At 53.1% G+C, this 19716-nt stretch overlaps 2 protein-coding genes across 2 annotated transcripts in view; both read right to left on the reverse strand.

Annotated features, from left to right (window-relative positions):
• coro6 (coronin 6) overlaps positions 1–6273 on the reverse strand; it is an 11451-nt gene extending 5178 nt beyond the window's left edge. The window contains exons 1-4 of the mRNA XM_067228688.1: positions 6104–6273; positions 3584–3783; positions 1634–1756; positions 344–473 (exon numbers count right to left, since the gene is read on the reverse strand). Of these exons, the coding sequence (XP_067084789.1) occupies positions 344–473; positions 1634–1756; positions 3584–3781 (451 nt within the window). The 5' untranslated portion in view covers positions 3782–3783; positions 6104–6273. The remainder of the gene's footprint in view (positions 1–343; positions 474–1633; positions 1757–3583; positions 3784–6103) is intronic.
• Positions 6274–7323: 1050 nt separating this feature from the next.
• Positions 7324–17532, reverse strand: LOC136933261 (protein phosphatase Slingshot homolog 2-like). Its single transcript, XM_067228579.1, is given in 21 exon segments — positions 7324–8689; positions 8692–9140; positions 9250–9330; positions 9488–9704; positions 10786–10944; positions 10947–11288; positions 11396–11664; positions 12478–12675; positions 12776–12925; positions 13116–13129; positions 13131–13163; positions 13260–13388; positions 13512–13605; positions 13727–13884; positions 13886–13922; positions 14419–14484; positions 14628–14693; positions 14807–14928; positions 15106–15170; positions 15433–15545; positions 17122–17532. Coding segments are annotated over 21 exon segments (3324 nt in total). The 5' UTR covers positions 17247–17532; the 3' UTR covers positions 7324–8252.
• Positions 17533–19716: the final 2184 nt, after the last annotated feature.

Raw genomic sequence — 19716 nt, forward strand, 5'->3', positions numbered from 1 at the left:
GTGTGGCTGTGTGTGTGTGGCTGTGTGTGTGTGTGGCTGTGTGTGTGTGGCTGTGTGTGTGTGTGGCTGTGTGTGTGGGGGAGGCTGTGTGTGTGGGAGGGTGTCTCTGCATGTATGTTTTGTGAATGTGTGTGTGAGTTACATTTAGTCATTTAGCAGACGCTCTTATCCAGAGCGACTTACAGTAAGTACAGGGACATTCTCCCCAAAGCAAGTAGGGTGAAGTACCTTGCCCATGGACACGTTATTTTGCACGACCGGGAATCGATCCGGGAACCTTCTGATTAATAGCCCGATTCCCTAACCGCTCAGCCACCTGACCCCCTACTGTATGTGTGTGTACCTGCAGTGAGTAGGATGTTGCGTGCAGTGGGGTGCCAGAGGACAGTGCCAACACGTTTGGAGTGGGCCTCCAGCACCACGATGGGCTCCAACAGGGGCCGGCTGAGGAGGTCGTCTGGAATCTGCCACACCTGATGACACGGCACACATGTCACACACACCTGATCACATGACGCACATGTCTCTAACTGCCTCCCTTTCTCTCTCTTCGTGTATCTCTCTGCCTATCTCTCTCTGTCTCTCTCTCTCTCTCTGCCTCTTTATCTTTCTTTCATCGTTTCTTTCTGTTTCTCTTTCTTTCTCTCTCTCCATCTCTCCATCTCTCTCTCTGCCTCTCCATCTCTCTCTCTCCATCTTTCTCTGCCTCTCTGTGTCTCTCTCTTGACCTCTCTCTTTATAGGCCTCTCTTAACCCAGTAAAACAAACACACATGTTAACTCGCACCCACGTGTAAACACTTCTCTAATGACAGCTCTGCTGTTGGACGGTTTAATCCCCCTTAGAGAAGTCCAGAGGCTACGTCATACCAATGCCAAGGCAGGACAGCTGCAGGGAACAGACTGTTAGTCCCTGAGGAATCCTCTAGCACACACACACACCTACACACACACAGACCTACTCACACACACCTACACACACACAGACCTACTCACACACATCTACACACATGCACACACAGACACACTCTCTCACAGGCAAACACACAGGCATCTTAGCAGGAACATTTGTAAACAGACATAAGGAACATGAGCGGCAGCTGTTTAGAAAGTGCGAGGGACACGGGCTAAGGTCCCACTGCCCAGAGGAACTTCACGCATCTCCATCTACTTGTTGTGAGCCGTAGTAATCCGATATCAACACATTCTCACAACAAAGGCTCACACATTCTGACCTATCAACTGTTTCTTGGCAGACACCAGACAATGGCTCCAGGAAATCTCTCTCTCTCTCACACACACACACACACACACACACACACACACACAGAGAAGCCTGATAAATGATTGCATTTCAACATCATCTGCTTTCGTCCTTTCATCAGAAAACATTCCGATCTGTCATCTGATTGGTCGATCCAGGGAAAGGGGCTTTGTGTAAACACATGTTTATAAATACAAGCATTGCCCCCCCACCCCCACCCCCCCCCCACCCCCCCCTAAAAATCTACCCTCATGTGTATCATCCTCACAAACACACACAGGTTCGTGGTACTTTTCTAGTGAGGCCCAACAATCCACTTCCCTTCAAAACGAACAGGTAGATGAGCGAAGGTAACACGGAGCTACGTTACCATGGCAGTGCAGTCCTCGGAGCAGCTGGCCAGGATGTTGTCGTTGTGCGGGCACCAGTCGATGTCCAGAACCGGCCCGGCATGGCCCACCACCAGGGGGTGGTTCTTGTCCAGGCGACCCATCTGAAACACACGCAAGCCCCCCCGAGTCAGAGCCATGCTTCTGGTCACCTGACACAGACGTCCAGCCCACCTCACATACACCACACATACAGGCCCGGGTCGTCATGTGATCCGTTTCAGTTCTGTCGTCTCGGTTTGACCTGCTCTTAGTCTGTCTTTAACGGCACAATCCAAGACTCCGTCCAAGTCCGATTCAATTCTACACGGACCTAAACGATGTAAGAGGATCCTTCCTGCCTCATCCCTCGATCTATGATGTCACTTCCGGGCTATTCCACGTCTTCCTGTTCGGTTGGTGTGAACACGTGTTTCGTTTTTTTTTTTCCCTGGTATCCCTCCCTCGTTTCACACACACACACGCGCGCGCGCGCACATACACTCCACTCCCTCCACACACACAAGCACCCAGAGGAGTGTATTAATAGTTGGGTGACGAGGCGTTGAAGGGGGAGTTTTTCGTTTGGCTTGCGAGGGATCCAGGGCAGGGGAGATGGAGAGCAGGGTGTCTATTTATAAACCGTCTGTCCCGACCCTCTGATATATAACCATGTCTATCTCTTCGTCTCTCACTACCTTGGCTGTACTGAACCTCACCAGACTCTCTCTCTCACTGTATCTCGATCTCTCTAACTCTCTCTGTGTCTAGTGAGAGAGAGTCAAGTCATCTCCTTGCCTTTACATATCTCTGTTTCTCTCTTTCTCCCTGTATATTTGTGTCGCTTTTGGACATGTACAGAGAGAAAGAGAGAGAGATACACAGAAGGAGAGAGAGAGACCTGAAGTGAGATAAAGTTGAAGTAGAGATTTAAATCTATACACGTCTCTCTTTCTCTCAGTCAGAATCCCCTTATAAGGCGTCAGTAGCTTCTCTGATAAAGGGGACTCAACTTTAAAGGGGATGTGATTGTAGTCTCGCGGCTCCCAGAGCACCTCGCTAACAAACCTCCCCTTTAAGATCCTATCACCTGCATGCCAACACTACTGTTCTCCTCAGCGTGAACAGACCGTACTGACTGGAAGAGAGCGGTCCCTCGGCACGGCTGGCGTGCTGTGGGGGGGTTTGTTTGTGTTCAGGCATCCTTTGGGTCAGCTTTAGTTAGGTCCTTTGACCTGTGAGCCACAGTTCTGTGGACGGACGTGATGCAGCAGACCTGTCATCCAGGCTCTCTCAGCATAGGAGACCACGCAGAGATGTTGCCAGGTTTGTGGCTGGGTAGAGGTCGTTGCCAGGTTTGTGGCTAGGTAAAGCTCGTTGCCAGGTTTGTGGCTGGGTAGAGCTTGTTGCCAGGTTTGGCTGGGTGGTGCCGGACAAGTAGTAGGAGGATGGTGTACACACACCCTCACCCTGAGATATACTGTATGTGCGGCGGGTGTTTGCCTAAAGCGTATACACAATGTCTCCACAACGTTCTCTGCCCCCGTGTAAATCTCCTGAGCACCCTGTCTAATCTCACAAACTTTGCGCTGATGCGAAAGGAGGATCCAGCCGGTTGAGAGCAGAAGTCACCCCCCCCCCCACGGCCCTCTCGCCCTCCATCCCAGCCCACTCTGCTCTCTCACTCCTTATCTCCCTGCTTCTCCCCCTCTCTGCCCCCCCCTCACCCTTCATCTCTCCATCGCCTTGCTACTGTGAGGAGCAGAAACGTGATGCTGGGGGAGGGAGGGGGGTGCTGGGGGAGGGGGGGTGCTGGGTGGGGGGGTGCTGGGGGGGGGGGGGCGACAGGAGACGACTGTCTGTTAAGATGACGAGGGACAGAACTCCTGAGGGAAAACACTCTCTCACACATCTTACTGCACCTTACACACACACACACACTCCTCTCTGACCTTGGAAAGGGGCAGGACCAAGAAGGCTCCTCCTCCGCTGGACTCCACGATGACCGCCAGGAACTTGGGGTTGACGGCGCAGAACGAGCTGTCCCACGTCACCTTGGAAACGCGTATGTCATCGTAGCCCTGTTCCGTCTTCACCGACTGTCCGAAGACGTGACGGAACTTACTCTGACGCACGATGCTGCGGCTCATCACTGGAGAGGAGAGGAAAGGAGAGGAGGAGGAGAGAGGAGGAGAGGGGAGGGGAGGGGAGGGGAGGAGGGGAGGAGAGGAGAGGAGGAGAGAGGAGAAGGGGGGGGAGGAGGGGAGGAGGAGAGGGGGAGGAGAGGAGAGGGGGGAGGAGGAGAGGGGGAGGAGAAGAGGGGAGTAGATGGGGATGAAAGATGAGATGGAGGGAGGAGAGATAGAGAGAGGGATTACCAGAGATAAAGAAATACACACGTAAACATGAGTAAACCAATAAGCAACACACTGTCTGATATAGGATCCTTCATACACTCTTGAGCCCATCAAGGATTCAGGCACTTAAATAACAGAACTCTCTGCAAGGAGATCCCCTTCCTCTTCACCTGACTGGCCTGTCTAGACCTGTTAAGTTCGATTAGTCTTAATTCTGATGTTACAACTTTATCTTCCGGATTTTATTGTATTTTGGGGATTCTGCGAACAAAAACTGGTGTTGTTTTTAAATTGTTCCATATCAATCAAATGTTATTGAATTGAGTGTACTGTTCCTTCCTGCTGGTGAGACGGGATGTTGTGAGTAACTGGCCTCTTATGCTGCTGTATCGATGTTGTGTTGTCTTGTTGATGATTCTTAAGTTCTGCGTCAAAGTAGTTGTGTTGTCATGTGTCTGTTGCCGAGGTACGACTGTTGTGTTGCTGCCCAGGGCAACGGGCCAAGTGGGTGCAAGCCCAAAACACACAGGACACACATTGTAGACCCCTGCTGTCCAGCACACTGATATTAATAGACAATTGTCTGTCAGTCTGTCAGTCACTCTCTCTCTCTCTCTGTCTCTCTCTCCTTCTCCTTCTCTCTCTCTCTCTCTCTCTCTCTCTCTCTCTCTCTCTCTCCCTCTCTCTCTTTCTCTCTCTCTCCCTCTCTCTCTCTTTCTCTCTCTCTCTGTCTCTCTCTCTCTATCTCTCTCTCTCTCTCTCCCTCTCTGTCTCTCTCTCCCTCTCTCCCCCTCTCTCTCTCTCCCTCTCTCTCCTTCTCTCTCTCTCTCTCTCTCTCTCCCTCACACACACACACACGCACACACAGGCTCTAGAAACCCATATTCAGAATTACTTTGTCCCTGAAGGTTTGAACCTAGCAGGCTTTGAAACTGCACAATCATTTCTGTACTGACTAACTGGCCTGGCATGGCAGGGTTGTTGACAGGTAGGTGGAGGAGGGGGGGTGTAACTAACTACACTTCAAGTTGTTCATCCTAACCCTCCATGTATGTGGACAAAATACACCTTATGCACCTTCCTGCCAAAGCAAATTCCTTGTCTGTGCAAACTTTCATGGCGAATAAATCCCTTTCTGATTTCTGATTTCTGAAAAGCATCTGCCAGATAAATACATGATCGTTATTCTAGACAGCTCTATGATCAAATCCCTAAAGCAAGCAAACAGTTCTGTAGCAGAAACATCATATGAACCAAGCACTGCTAAGGTACAATCACCACATCAAATTCAAATATATGTTGGTTACATGTTCATATCATATTGAGTCATGATGTACGCACATTAGGAATATTGCAACTTGTACATTTTGGTTTAACATTGAACAATATTAAAACAGAACACAAAATATTAGTGTTAAACCGGCCGTCCACATGATGAGGCCCAGTTTGGAGCTGATTTAGGAACGATGTATGATTACTGTCCGTGTTCACGTCGGTTTGACTTCACCTGGTTTCTTTGTAAATGACGAGACATTAAAGTTGCTACTCTGCTGTTGTTATCAACTGTTGTCTCACTAACTTGTGAGATGGCCCTCTCTCGCGCAAGGCACGGCTCTTTCAGAGCGAAAGAATGACACGGTCACTTTCCTAATATAGACATGCCAAACTAGCCCCGTCCCACCCCCAACCGTACCCTCTCGAGATCACAGTTTAGCCCACCGTTCCTAAATAGAACAATAAGTCTCGACCCTGGCCAGTTTATAGCCTATGCGCAGCATGCGCTGTGTACCCGGACACGCGCGCACGGTCTTCCCCAGGAACACGGTAATAAGTTGGGAAGAAGCGGTGAGGAGGGGGTGATCGTTGCGCCCGCTCCCACCGTGCAACGTGCTCCGGTTAGTTCGGGAACCACGGCCGGTGACCACTGAGCTGGCCGCCGGTCTGTTCACGGACATTAAAGTGCAAAGTCAGTCATAGTGTATCCCTGCCGATTGCCAAGGAAACGCACCTCACTGGAAATGCGGCAGAAAAGCTGTCGCACCTACGGTAACTGACTGAGCGACGACTGATCTTATTCCAGCTCGGTCAATTCACAGACACGACTTGATTACTCACCGCGGGTTTAGGGGATATCAGCCAATCGAATTCTCCTCTCCCCCTTCCCAGATGGTAGATTTCCGGTTCTTGTATAGCTCCCCGCTTTCTTGTCGTGTTTGTGACGGTTCTCCGTGATCCCGTTTTGCACAGTCGGTGTGGACTTGCCTGGAGAGCGCGCTGTAGAAATACGTGACGCTTCTCGGCAGGGAGAAGGAGAGGAGGGGGGCAGTGAGAGAAGGAGAGAGAGGGTGTGTGTGTGTGTGTGTGGATGAGCAGGGAGGGGGTGGGGGGTCAAAGCGGTCCCGTCTATTTTGGAACGGGCTCGGTAGAAGTCGGACTATCTCGCGCGCCCGGTGACAGTGCTTAGATTGCTCTGCGCCCGCGCGCCACGGTCCAGTAGGGTTATCCAGCAGCCTGTGAGCTTTTAGGGGTAGAGTTAATATAGCGCTCTACACCGGACCTTTAAACTTTTAACCTCTCTGTAAACTGTATAAACTATAGGCTGCTGTAGCTATGTAATCCCGCATTCTCTCAACAATTCAGAAGCAGGGATGTCTAGGGAGCTTTTTCCACTAGACGGCAGAATGTCATAGGCTAAACCAATAGGCCCACGCGTTTGGTCCTGTGACTTTTCTTCAATAGATCGTCGGTCAGGCTAGTCTGACAGTTGTCCTCTGACAGTGCTCGTCTAACACCTGTCTCTCGGAGGGGCAGACAGCGCGAGTCCTATTTAGACAGCTGTCCCTCTCTCTCTTCCTGTCTCTCTCGGTTCCAACCACGGTCACTTCCTCTCAGTCCGCTAGAGGGTGACAAAATATCTGATTTTGTCACCATTATTACAATCATCGTATTAGCAAAAGTATTGAATGCTTGAAAAAGTATTTGCCCAAAAAAGTTAGCATCATTGATGAGGACTCTACTATACGTATTCTATTGTAATACTCTCTAGGCTTCTCTGGTCTCCCCACTCCTTTCACGTGTCAAAGTTTAGAAAGGTAAAAAAAAAAATATATATATATATACACAAAATTTAGAAAAATCTTTTTCAAAAGGTTTACAAAATCAATCCGAAAAAAAGTTTTACTTGGGTGTTATATTACGTGTTTGTCAGCTTGTTTTACTGACCTGCAACTGCTGTATGACACCATTTTCTCTCTCGCATCCTCAAATTGTTCTTGTGGGATCTAGGATCTTTATTAGAAAAAGAAATCAAACCCACAGTTTATATTTCTTACTTTTTTATTATTCATCACAGTTAAAGAACATCATAAAAAAAGCGAATATGTACATTGATAGATTTACAATGAAAAGGAGTTCATACACAATTCTTTGCACAATGCACACTACTTTCACTCACTTAAAAGCATGCTCCCCAACAGCAGAAACCATAAAAATAAAACAATATTAAAAATTAAAAAAGGAGTAAAGTGCTTATTTGAGAGACTGCCGTCAGACAATAGGTAATTCTGATATACACGAAATGGAGACACTGCTCTTGACAATCACAGGCACACTGCCCTGTTTGTGAAAAGGTGACAAGCGTCAGTTTAAAACACATTACCGCCAAATAGAGAAATTGTGCTTTACACACATACGCACAGTCCAGACACCAACATTTATAAAACACAGATACACGTCCTTAAAATGATAACACTCAAATGTACATTATAGATCTTTGACAATAAAACAAAATGTACACCTTCGAAAGAACAAATTGGATAGACAACGTAAAAGCTGCCTCACTGCCCTGCTCCCCTTCTCTCTCTCTCTTCCGCACGCACACACACACACACACTATCCAGTTCAAGTGGCATCACCAACTGAGGTTAAGCAAGAGTTGTGCTAATTCCAGTTGTTTGAAACGGTCAGCTTGATAACAGCTGATGGCCTCTGCTAACCCTCCAGGGGGGCTACTGTGCCTCCAGACTTAGGTTTGGTTTAGGCCTCATGAGGTATTGTGCAGTCGAAAAAACATAAGTTTGGTCCCAAATAACCCCTCAACCCTCCCCCCCTCCCCTACGTCTCCTCAGAATCACAAGACTGGGCCGCCCCCCCCCCCCCCCCCCCCCCCCCCGGGATGCCCTCATCTCCCTGCTGATTGGATAACGAGGACGGAGGGAGGGAGGGTGCGTATGCTCGGTTTTCACAGTGGCTCACAGAGAATCAATCACACAGAAACACTAATCATCCTACCGTCATATTTCTCACATTGTGCTCGATGAACCCCTCCCAAGACAGACACACACACACACACGTACGCGCACACGGGAGTCCGGGTCACATGGTGTGGTAGAGGGCGCTCAGACTCCTCTTCTTCAGTCTCCGCAGGGGGTGTGTCCTCCCGTACTGTTGGCGAGCTGCCAGGGGGATCAGGAGGGGGGGCGGGGCTAGGCTCAGGAAGTTCTCCCGGCAGTGTGCTCTGATTGGACGGAGGGGAGTGGGTGTGTTCTGTGGGCGTGTCCTCTGGGAGGTGCTCTGGTCCTGTCCTGGGGGCTCTGGCCAGCTGTCGGAGGGGGGGCTGTCGGACGGGGGGCTCTCCGAGGGGGGCCCACGGCCGGTGGACCCTCTGTTTCTTCGAGGACTCGTCCGTGGCGGCGTGGGGAGGGGCTTCACGGCGGCGGGGACGGGGCGGCTCAACTCCCATTGGCTCAGGTCATTGGCCAGCAGCTCCAGGCAGCCCAGCTTGGCCAATGAGGCCGAGCGCTTCATCAACGAGGGCGGGGTCAGTCCGGCCTGGCGAATCCTGGCCTCCGCCTCCCTGGTCCTCTGCCTGGAGCCCCGCCCCCCTCTCCTGCCCCCCTCCGGCCACCCGTCGCCCCCCCAGGCCCGGTCCCCTCCCTGCGGCCGGCTCACCTGCTGCAGGAAGGCCCCCAGCTCCCTCAGAGTCTCCCAAGTCTGCCTGGCAACGGCGTCTCCGCGGGGGGGCCAGTCCGTGCCGGACTCCTCCCCCGTCACCCCCTCCAGACACAGGAAGTCGACGGAGGACAGGGGGTCGTGGGAGGAGTGGAGGGTCGGGCGGAAGTGGGGGGGGGAGGCTTTGTGCGTTCGTCGCCATCTTCACAGAGCCCCGCCCTCGCTCCCGTACCGTCGCCCACCTCCTCCATGGGACTACATCTCCCAGGATCCTCCTCTCCTTCCTCCTCCTCCTCCCGCACAGTGCTCACCCCGGGCCCCTGCAGGCAGAGCGGAGCGTCCTGGGGGTTGGTCTCCGGGAGGGGGGGGCGCGGTCGGGGGGGGAGGTGTCGCTGAGGGGAGGGGGGAGAGGGGAGCGTCGCTGGGGGCAGGCGGGTCCGAGGGGGAGGGGCGGGGGAGAAGAGGAGGGGCAGGGAGAGTCATGCTCCTGCTTCATTCGTTGCTCCAGCTGTCGGGTGACGCGTCGCACCGAGCCCCTCGTCCAATCACCCGAGAGGGGGGCGGGGGAAGCGTCCCATGGGCTCGGCTTTGTTCTTTACTTCCTCCTTGACATCCTCCGCTTCCTCTGCTGAGTCGACCACGCGTTCATCCACTTCCTCTTTCGACCCCTTCACTTCACGACCCCTGAGCCCTGGTTGGCTGGAAGACCCAGGGGGAGGGATTACAATCAGCGGGGTGGACCTCACGTCCTGTGCACCGGTGCATTCTGGGACGACGTGCTGAGCAGAGATAACGCTCTCCTGAGAGAGGGGGGAGAGGAGAGAGAGAGAGAGAAAGTTAAATCAACAGCAGCGAGCATCCTTGAAGTGTCAAGTGTGCATACTGAGTCAGGTGGCTGAGCGGTTAGGGAAGCGGGCTAGTAATCAGAAAGTTGCCAGTTCGATTCCCGGCTGTGCCAAATTACGTTGTGTCCTTGGGCAAGGCACTTCACCCTACTTGCCTCGGGGGAATGTCCCTGTACTTACTGTAAGTCGCTCTGGATAAGAGCGTCTGCTAAATGACTACATGTAAATGTAAGTGTGTGTATCGGCCACCAGAGGGCACTGTGGTATAGAAAACCCAGTGAAGATCAGTCTAGCTCTACCAGTAAAGAGCCATTCTGTTCATACGCTTCAGAATCCTGGTCCTAACCAGACCCTCTTACATTTCATTTGTACAGAGGGTCTGGGATCGCTCCATTGACAAGCGTTAACTTCCTTGAAGGCGGGTACTCTGATGAAGTTTAAAACTTTTGGATCTGCCCAGAGCCACTCTGATTTGCCATAACCAATCGCTAGCGTTCGCCATAGCCAACTCCTTCACCACAGAGCTAGCTGCCGTAGCTGGAAAATCAAACTGTTCCTGAACCCCGTGGGGAGGAGGGGCCACAACATCATGGCCACCAACAAAACTTGTTCTTGCTCTGGCTTTAACTTATGGATATTCGGCAGCGTTGCCACAACCGCAGAATATCTTTGCTCGCATCTTTCTCCGCCGCCATTAATGAACTACAACTCAAACTAGTGCACAACATCAACGTCATCGTTCTCAGCCACTCCCCCTGTTCGCTGATTGGACCTACAAAAAAATTGTTTCTGAAAACCGACTGATGCACTAAAATCGTACACCTAGTACAGAAGCAAAATCCAAATTGAGCAGAAGTACGTAGGAGGGCAGAGCCAGGCTACCGAATCCATGCTCGACGTTCAAATCAGTTTGACTAAACCACGCTTTTTATGGCGAGAATCTCAACCTCAAGGAGATTGAACCTCTAGGTTCAATCTCTAACCTTCTTCATTCAGCCTCACCTTCCTCCTCTCCTCCCCCCTCCTCCCTCGGTTCGTCCCCGGCCACGCCCGCAGGGCCGTCCTGGGTCAGCTGGTCCTGTCCAGGACCCCTGGGCGGGGCTGGCTGTTGCCCTGCCTGAACAGAACCCCCGCGGCTCCGCCCATCCTGGGCCAGGCCTGGAACTTCTCCCTGGCGCTGAAGAAGTTGATGTGGTCGGTGCTGAGGGCGGGGGGGGCCCTCGGGGGGGCTGGGGGGGCCACCAGGGGGGAGCGGGGCCTGGTCACAGTCAGGAGGGGGCGTTGGCGGGCCTGGGGCGAGGGCGGCGTTGGGGCTGGGTTCTGGAAGGTGTGTGGGGTCGGGCGCGGAGCGGGGCGCTTCATCCTCGGTCTGCGCCGCAGGGCTGGGGGGAGGGGGCGGGGGAGGGGGGGAGGTGGTGGACGGAGGGGGGTGGGTGAGGCCGGACGACCGCCACGGGCTCGGCCACCGTCACCGTGAAGATGTCCGGTTTCCCCGCCTCGGGAACCTCGGTGGCGGCACGCGGGCGGGGGGGGGAGGAGGGATCAGCCAGGGCGGGCAGGGCGGGCAGGCTCTCCTCAGAGTCACACAGGCCGTTTGAGAGGGGGGGGAGACGGGGGGGGCACGGCCAGGGGGGGTGGTGGAGGGGGGGGCTGAGTTCCGCCTGGAGCAGGGCGACGGTCGAGGGAGCGGGGCCAGAGGGGGCGGGGCCAGAGGGCAGCGGCTGCAGCAGCTCCTCCAGGGAGGGGGCCGGGGGGCTGTTGCCCTGGTTACGGGGGTCGGAGCGGCCCAGGGTGTGAGACTGGGGGGCGGGGAGGGGCTCGTGGTGCTCTGATAGGTCGCTGTCAGAGTGGGAGCGCCACAGCTTGTTGTGCCTCTGCTTACTGTAGAGGGAGAGGGAGAGGGAGAGGGAGAGGGAGAGGGAGAGGGAGAGGGAAGAGAGAGAGAGAGAGAGAGAGAGAGAGAGAGAGAGAGAGAGAGAGAGAGAGAGAGAGAGAGAGAGGAGAGAGAGAGAGAGAGAGAGAGAGGAGAGAGAGAGAGAGAGAGAGAGAGAGAGAGAGAGAGAGAGGAGAGAGAGAGAGAGAGAGAGAGAGAGAGAGAGAGAGAGAGAGAGAGAGAGAGGGAGAGAGGGAGAGAGGGAGAGAGGGAGAGAGGGAGAGAGGAGAGAGAGAGAGAGAGAGAGGAGAGAGAGAGAGAGAGAGAGAGAGAGAGAGAGAGAGAGAGAGAGACAGAGTGGGGTGAGAGAGAGAGAAACATGAGGGTTTTGTCTCTTTTCTTTACCACAAACACACAAAGCAGGCCTCCCACAGGACAGACAAAAAACTTCACATGCACTGAAGACAGATGACTCATCGGTCATTTCACACCAATGGTTTACTGTGTGTGTACTTTCAGGTCTCCTTGGCACTTCTGCTAACACTGACATGTGGCATGAGAAGCTAAAGGCATCCTCGGACACATGCATGCTAACTAGTACAGCAAACACACACACACACACACACACAGGGAGTGGATGTAGAATGTGGTGCTCCAGTATGTCTGTGCCTGTATAACCCTCATGACTAACATATGTGCCCAGAATGTCGACACAGAGGATGAGCAAGAGTTGGAGAATGCATGCTGCATGGAATGGAATGCCGAGGCTGTACGTGTGTGTGTGTGTGTGTGTGTGTGTGTGTGTGTGTGTGTGTGTGTACCTGGCCAGCAGGATGCCCTGGTACTCCTCCAGCTGCCTCATGAAGGAGGGGTTGGGCTTGGTGACGGCCCGACGCTCCTTCACGTAGCTGAAGGCTCGCTCCAGGTCCCAGCCGTACTCTTTCATGGCGTAGGCGATCACCGTGGACGCTGAGCGGCTCACGCCCATCTTACAGTGGACCAGACACCTCGCCCCCCGCCTTCCTGGACCGGGGGGAGAGAGAGAGGGAGGGAGAGAGGGTGTTAGTGAGTAAGGGATGAGATGGTATAACAAGGAAGAGCTGGTGAGTCGGTCAGCACTTACTTGGCCCTGTGATGAACTTGTAGGTGTCGTTCCAGTAGGCCAGCAGGTCTGTTGCCTCCTCATCATACACGCGGATGTTGTGGTACTCAAACACACCCGGGAAGAAATTATCAATCTCCCTCGTCACATTCAGGATGTACTGAACCCTGGGGAGAGGATGGAGGGATGGAGGGAGAGAGAGCGAGCGAGCGAGACACGGAGAGAGAAAGGGAAGACCATTACGAAAGTGGAGGAGTGGTGATCATTATGGTGTGCATTCACAGCAGGTATCGTCTCGCTGTGGAGAATAGGGTGTGCAGTGCATCATGGAGTTGGAGTTGCTTCAGGAGACCTTACCCGCTGTTCTGCAGCTTCCTCCAGATTGGACGCGTTCCACTCTGAGCCCTGGGCAGAAACACACACACTCTGGTTCAAAACTCTCAGACACCTAGACAGAGCAGTGAGTGTGTGTGTGTGTGTGTGTGAGAGAGAGAGACCCACCAGGTACACATGGTCGAAGATCTCAGTAGGACTGTCCATCTGGCCCAGGATGACGATCATCTCGTTGTCGATGAACTCCTTGAACTCCCGCAGGTTACAAACCATGTGCTCCTCCAGCTCTGTACGGATCTGACAAACACACACACACACACACACACACACACACACAGAGAAGTTAGATGCGCAGGTCTACACAGGATGACTGAAGACACATGGCAGTTCACACAGTGCCTATCACACACACACACACACCTCTTTGCTGGTGACGTTCTCCAGGTCTTTCTGCATCATGATCTCTCTCAGCCTGGTCCTGATCAACCTCTCCGTTCTCGCTCCCTCCGTCGGCCTGGCAACACACACCCAGACAAGAGTCAGCGTCGTGGCAACCACACCACTCCCGTTCCCAGCGGGAGAGTTGACACCTTCCCCCCGTCAGACGAAACGCACACACACACACACACACTCACACGTCGGAGAAGAGCACGGGGGAGTCGGCGCGGTGGGACTGCACGTCCTGCATGACGTTCCACTCGTTGATGTGGGTCTGGTCAGAGCACACCAGGCTCTGGTAGTAGCTCACCCAGGTCAGGAACAGGCTGCCGGGGAAGTAGTTATGACAACGGGCCCACCTCACACGCCTTGTGGAGGGACTGGAGGGCCGACCTGGAGGGGGGAGAGAGGGGAGAGGAGGGGAGGGGATAGGAGAGGAGGGGAGGGATAGGAGAGGAGGGGAGGGAGGGATAGGAGGGGAGGGAGGGATAGGAGAGGAGGGGAGGGAGGGATAAGAGAGGAGGGGAGGGATAAGAGAGGAGGGGAGGGATAGGAGAGGAGGGGAGGGAGGGATAAGAGAGGAGGGGAGGGATAAGAGAGGAGGGGAGGGATAGGAGAGGAGGGGAGGGATAGGAGAGGAGGGGAGGGAGGGATAGGAGAGGAGGGGAGGGAGGGATAAGAGGAGGGGAGGGATAGGAGAGGAGGGGAGGGAGGGATAAGAGAGGAGGGGAGGGATAGGAGAGGAGGGATAAGAGAGGAGGGGAGAGAGGGATAGGAGGGGAGAAAAAGGAGGAGAGGACGAAACGAGAACACGATCAATCCAAATTCACACTTGACTGCTGTTGAAATACCGACAGTGATGTTGATGAACAGAACGCAGGGCACTCACCACATGGCCTGAACAGAGACAGGCTTGAACACATGGATCCTGCTATCAGTGGACACACTGAACCCCCTGAGAGAGAGAGAAAGAGAGAGGTCAGAAAAGTACATAGATCAGTCACAAGGGCTCTCCCCTCTAATCTCCCCCAGGTCATGTATCTTGTGGTTCAGCCTGGTGTGTGTGTGTGTGTGTGTGTGTGTGTGTGTAACGCTTACCCGTCTCCATCCAGATGGATCAGTGTGTCACTCCACAGAGGTAAAACCAGACCCACAGAGCAGGAGCTACAGGAAACACACACACACACACACAGTTAACGTCATGAAAAATAAAATACTATTTCCCCTAACTGAGACAGTATTCATGTCTCACACGGTACAATGACGACCCCCCCCACCTGTCGGTGACGCTGAAGTCCATGCCCAGTACCAGGCTCTCCTCCGTGTCCTGACGGCCGTTAGTGGCGACCACAACCATGTAGCGAGTGCTCTGGGGCTGGGAGCTCTCCAGACGCACTGCCTGGTGGGGGGGGGGGGGGGGGGGGGCAGGGCAGAGAGAGGGAGAGTGTGTGGGTGGGTGTGTGTGTGAAAAGGAGTGTGTGCGACAAGGAGTGTGCGACAGGGAGTGTGTGTGTGTGTATGTGAGGGAGAGTGTGTATGAAGGAGAGAGAGAGAGACAGTGTGAACGTGATCTCACCAGCTTGATGTTGTCCTCTGATCGCAGGACAGTAAACATGGTCTGCAGGTGTTGCTGGAGGTCTCCTGTTTGGAGGAAGAAGACACGGAGTTGACCATCTGTGAGGGTGTGTGTGGAGGTGTGTGTGTGTGGAGGTGTGTGGAGGTGTGTGTGTGTGGAGGTGTGTGTGTGTGGAGGTGTGTGTGTGTGTGTGGAGGTGTGTGTGTGTCAGGCCATGTGTGTATCGTCAGAGATCAGAGTAGTTAGATGCCGAGCTTTCACCTGGATCAAATAACTCTGTCTCTATGCTATGGCTGTGTTTACATGTTTACCTGTCGACTTGTTTACCTGCATGTTTGCTGCGCAGCTGGGCGAAGCGAGAGGCGGAGGAAGGGGAGGAGCCATTTCCCCGAGGCAGGAAGAGGGCGGCGCCTCGGACTGTCAGGAAGCTCTCGCTGATGCTGAGGAGGAAGAGAGAGAGAGAGAGGGGGGCGAGTCATACAGCTGAGCAGTGGAGACACACACACCTGTTTAGACCCTATGATGAGAGAGAGAGAGAGAGAGAGAGAGAGAGAGAGAGAGAGAGAGAGAGAGAGAGAGAGAGAGAGAGAGAGAGAGAGAGAGAGACACAGAGAGAGACACAGAGCGAGAGAGAGAGACAGAGAGCGAGAGACAGAGAGCGAGAGACAGAGAGAGAGAGACAGAGAGAGAGAGACAGAGAGAGGGGCGAGTCAGGTTTATTTCTGCTGCCCTCAGCAGAGGGGGGAAACCCAGGTATATGAAGGTGGTTACAGTGAGACTACAGCACAGCCACCTAACCATGATCCCCACCCCACAGCCCTTCAGAGTGGGGCGGCTTCACAACACACAGGGAAACCCACAGCCTGAACCCCCCCCACCACCACCACCACCACCCTGACAGCTTCACTCCCTCGACGAGCAACGCTCTGAATGTTCCGGAATGTTCTACCCCGGGTTCCGCTGTGTTCCATATTCCATGAGCTGTAGAGCTTCTTAATCAAGCTATGTTATCTGTCACAACAGTGAACATCATCTAACATGCGCGCAAGAACAAAGCGCATTAGCAACGGCTTCCGAAGACACACACACACAGCTGGTTCAAATGATGTGGTAGCTTAACTGTACTGGACACGGTCATAAAATGACTTCAGGGGGCGGGGGGGAGTCACGGTGGTGGGGGGGGGGGGGGGGGGGGGGTCACGGTGGGGGGGGGGGGGGGAGTCACGGTGGGGGGGGCGAGAACGAGAGAGAAGGAAAGAGAAAGAGAGAGCTTAGTGTCTGATAGACATACACCCACACACCATCAGTGACCCCTGACTGCTCCTGCCCATATTAGCCACTCTGAGCTGGGGGATGGAGATAAATATAGGCCCAGGCTTCGAGGAAGGCCTTATGAGAGCACAGGGCTGGGTGAGGGGAGAGGGCGACATTCTGTCACCTTCAGATATGGAAAAGAGGGGGCGAGAGAGAGAGAGAGAGAGGGGGGTCCAGGCAGAGAGAGAGAGAGAGAGGGCCAGACAGAGAGAGAGAGAGAGAGAGAGAGAGAGATTTTGATTTAAAGACAGTGCTGGAGTCTGTGTGTGTGTGTCTGTGTGTGTCTGTGTGTGCGCGTGAGTCAGACATATAATAAAGTTGAACCGTCTCATGGAATCCAGCCAGCGTCCGCCCGCCCGCACGCACACACACACACACAAGTCCCTGTACTTCCTCAATAAACAAAACATTGGGCATCTTTCTCGGTCCTCTCTGAGGGGAAGCATTCTGACATATTCCATCTGGGTTGTTCAAAAGTCAACAATCCCTTAACAACGACCCATCACTGATGGAGGGAGGGGGGGGGAGAGGAAGGAGTAGGAGAGGGGGGAGCGGGAAAGGAGGAGAGGGAGAGGAGGGGGAGAGGGAGAGGAAGAGGAGGGGGAGAAAGAGAAAGAGAGGAGGGGGAGAGGGAGAGGAGGGGGAGATGAGACAGTAGCATGAGACATGGTTCTTGTTTCTGAGACATTTCACGACACTTACAGTCGGTCTATCTTCCGTTGCAATATCATGGGCTTCCCCGTAAAGTAACGCGTCTTCGCTCCGCAGTAGGCGCAGAAGCACCGGGATGAAGATGTCCGTGACGGAGCCACAACCCCCGGTGTCATAGCTGCTCTTGTCCGGCACGTGAAACGGGAGCTGGTAGACTAGCGGTTCCGCGCGGGGGCTTTCTCCAGCTTCAATCCCCTGCCTGTTTACCATGTGTTTATCCGTGAACAAGAACTGCCGCACTGCCAACACAACGACCGAAGGAACAGCGCGAACTATTTGACGGGATAACTAGGAACAATTGTTCACCACCAGCAGTCATCAATTATATTAGTCCTCAATAAAAAAAAACATAAAAATACTTTTCTTCCCTCCGATTTTGTATCCCTGCACTCGTCAGAGAGCGATATCCAGTGTGTGTGTGTGTGTTAGGTTTCCCACCTGCAGGGAGATTGCGTATAAGTATAGGCAGGAGGCGGAGTCTGCGCTCACGTGCTCCGGGAGGAGAGCGGTTGCTCGTAAAGGCTGGTCGGAGGTCAGATTAGACAATGCCCCTTCGTAGACTGAACCGGGAGTTAATAGCGAGCGAGCTCGTCTCAGACCGGTTTATTCGGGAGACATACAGAGAACCAGGGACACTTGACACCTATGTGTTGTGGCAGTCTCCAATTACGGCGTGGCAACAGCGTAAACACGGAAAAATGATTGAGAAATCTAACGGGACACTAGACCCGGGTTACTAGCTGCACCGTATGGGCCGCAATCAATCACACAGACGCATGTTTTGGAATATAATTTCACTCGCATATTGTCAGCTGGTGTTATTTTGCATCACCAACAAAACAACAACATCCATGACGACCTGGGTTTCCGCGTCTCTGTGTGTGTGTGTGTGTGTGTGTGAGTGTGTGTGTGTGTCTTTGACCTTCTCAGTCACAGTCAGTGAGGTGTGTGTTTGAGTAGCTAAACAGATTCTCTTTCTGCTCTCTGAAGGGTAGCCATCTTGATTAAACAGATGGGTTTAGCACATATCTGTAAGTGGACGGTAACACACACACACACACGTGCGCCAACATACAGGCACATACACACACACTTAATGGAATTGGATCTGAGCATGTGTGGTTTAGCTCCTCCCAAAAGGGAAGGTGAACTGGATAGGGTTGAGGGTTTAGGTTGGTTGAGGGGCAGTTCTATGGGCATATGTGAAGCCCTCTGTGACATGCTTGCGTGTAAAAAGGGCTATACAAATACATTTGATTTGATTTGATACACTGTACAGAGAGGAGCCTCATACAGCCCCTGGGTAACTGTTGCCGGGCTGGGGAGCAAACGATGGTTGCTAAGTGATCCCAGGTGTCTGAGACGCACCCCGGTCACAAGCTTCCTTCCTCCTCTCTCTGTTGCCATGGCAGTCCTCTTCCTCTCCTTCCTCGCTGGTCACCCTCTGTTTCTATCTGGGGCTGTAAACCTTATTGGTTCACTTTGCCCACACAGACAGACAGACAGAGATAGACAGAGAGACAGACAGAGAGACAGGCGGACAGACAGACAGGCAGACAGAGAGACAGACATACGAGACAGACAGAGAGACAGACAGGCAGACAGACAGACAGAGAAATAGACAGAGAGACAGGCGGACAGACAGAGAGACAGGCAGACAGAGAGACAGACAGACGAGACAGACAGAGAGACAGACAGGCAGACAGACTGCCATTCTCTGCAGCTGAACACGTCACTAGTCTCTGTAGAGTTGCTGATGTCACTCCCCCCCCCACCCCTGTCTCCCTAGCCTGCCCACTGTGACAGGTGTGATGACGTCAACATGTCATCAACATGGCCACCTCCCCCAGTGGCAGAGTCAAGGGTAAACTGTGGTGTGTGTGTGTGTAAGTGTGTGTGATCATGTGTAGCATTGTGGAAAAAAAGTGTTTTTCCACAATGCCTGGATAAGAACAATCACTGTAGCTTAGCGTAAAAACAATGTTGAAGGCGGCGGGGCGGGGTGGGGCGGGGCGGCGAGGTATCTTTTACAACATCCCATATCCCAATCTGGTTCCATTTCGGACACTGGAGGTGAAAACAATGGAGGTAGTTTCACTCTGAGACTTCCTGAATCCATAAAGCTCCATGCGGGAAGACAGGAAGCCGGGGTTTCACCCGTGTTCCTCAGCTAAGTTCTTCCACAGCTGTATCACCGAGATGAAAGTCAGAACGAGCAGGGGAGAGATCAGGTCGGTACGAGACGAGGACTGGAGGGTGAGGTGTGTCTGATACGGTAACATGACGTAACACTGGGGAATTCCCTGCTCTGCTTCTGTTTCTGTCTGTGTGTGTGAGTGTGTGTAATCAAGCTCTTACTCAGGTAATGATTAACATTGTGTGAAATTGTGTATTGCCTCAGTCTAAGTCACACACACACACACTAACACACACACACAGTGGAAAATTCTGGGAAGTGAGAGAGAGAAATATCCCGCCCACGTAATGATTATTATGAACACAAACACACACCTGCTCGATGCTTGTCTCCCAGCGGACCCATCCAGCACATCAAATATATTTATTAGCGTTTTTTTTATTAGCGCC

Source organism: Osmerus mordax, chromosome 25 (genome assembly GCF_038355195.1).
Source record: "Osmerus mordax isolate fOsmMor3 chromosome 25, fOsmMor3.pri, whole genome shotgun sequence".
Lineage (NCBI taxonomy): Eukaryota > Metazoa > Chordata > Actinopteri > Osmeriformes > Osmeridae > Osmerus > Osmerus mordax.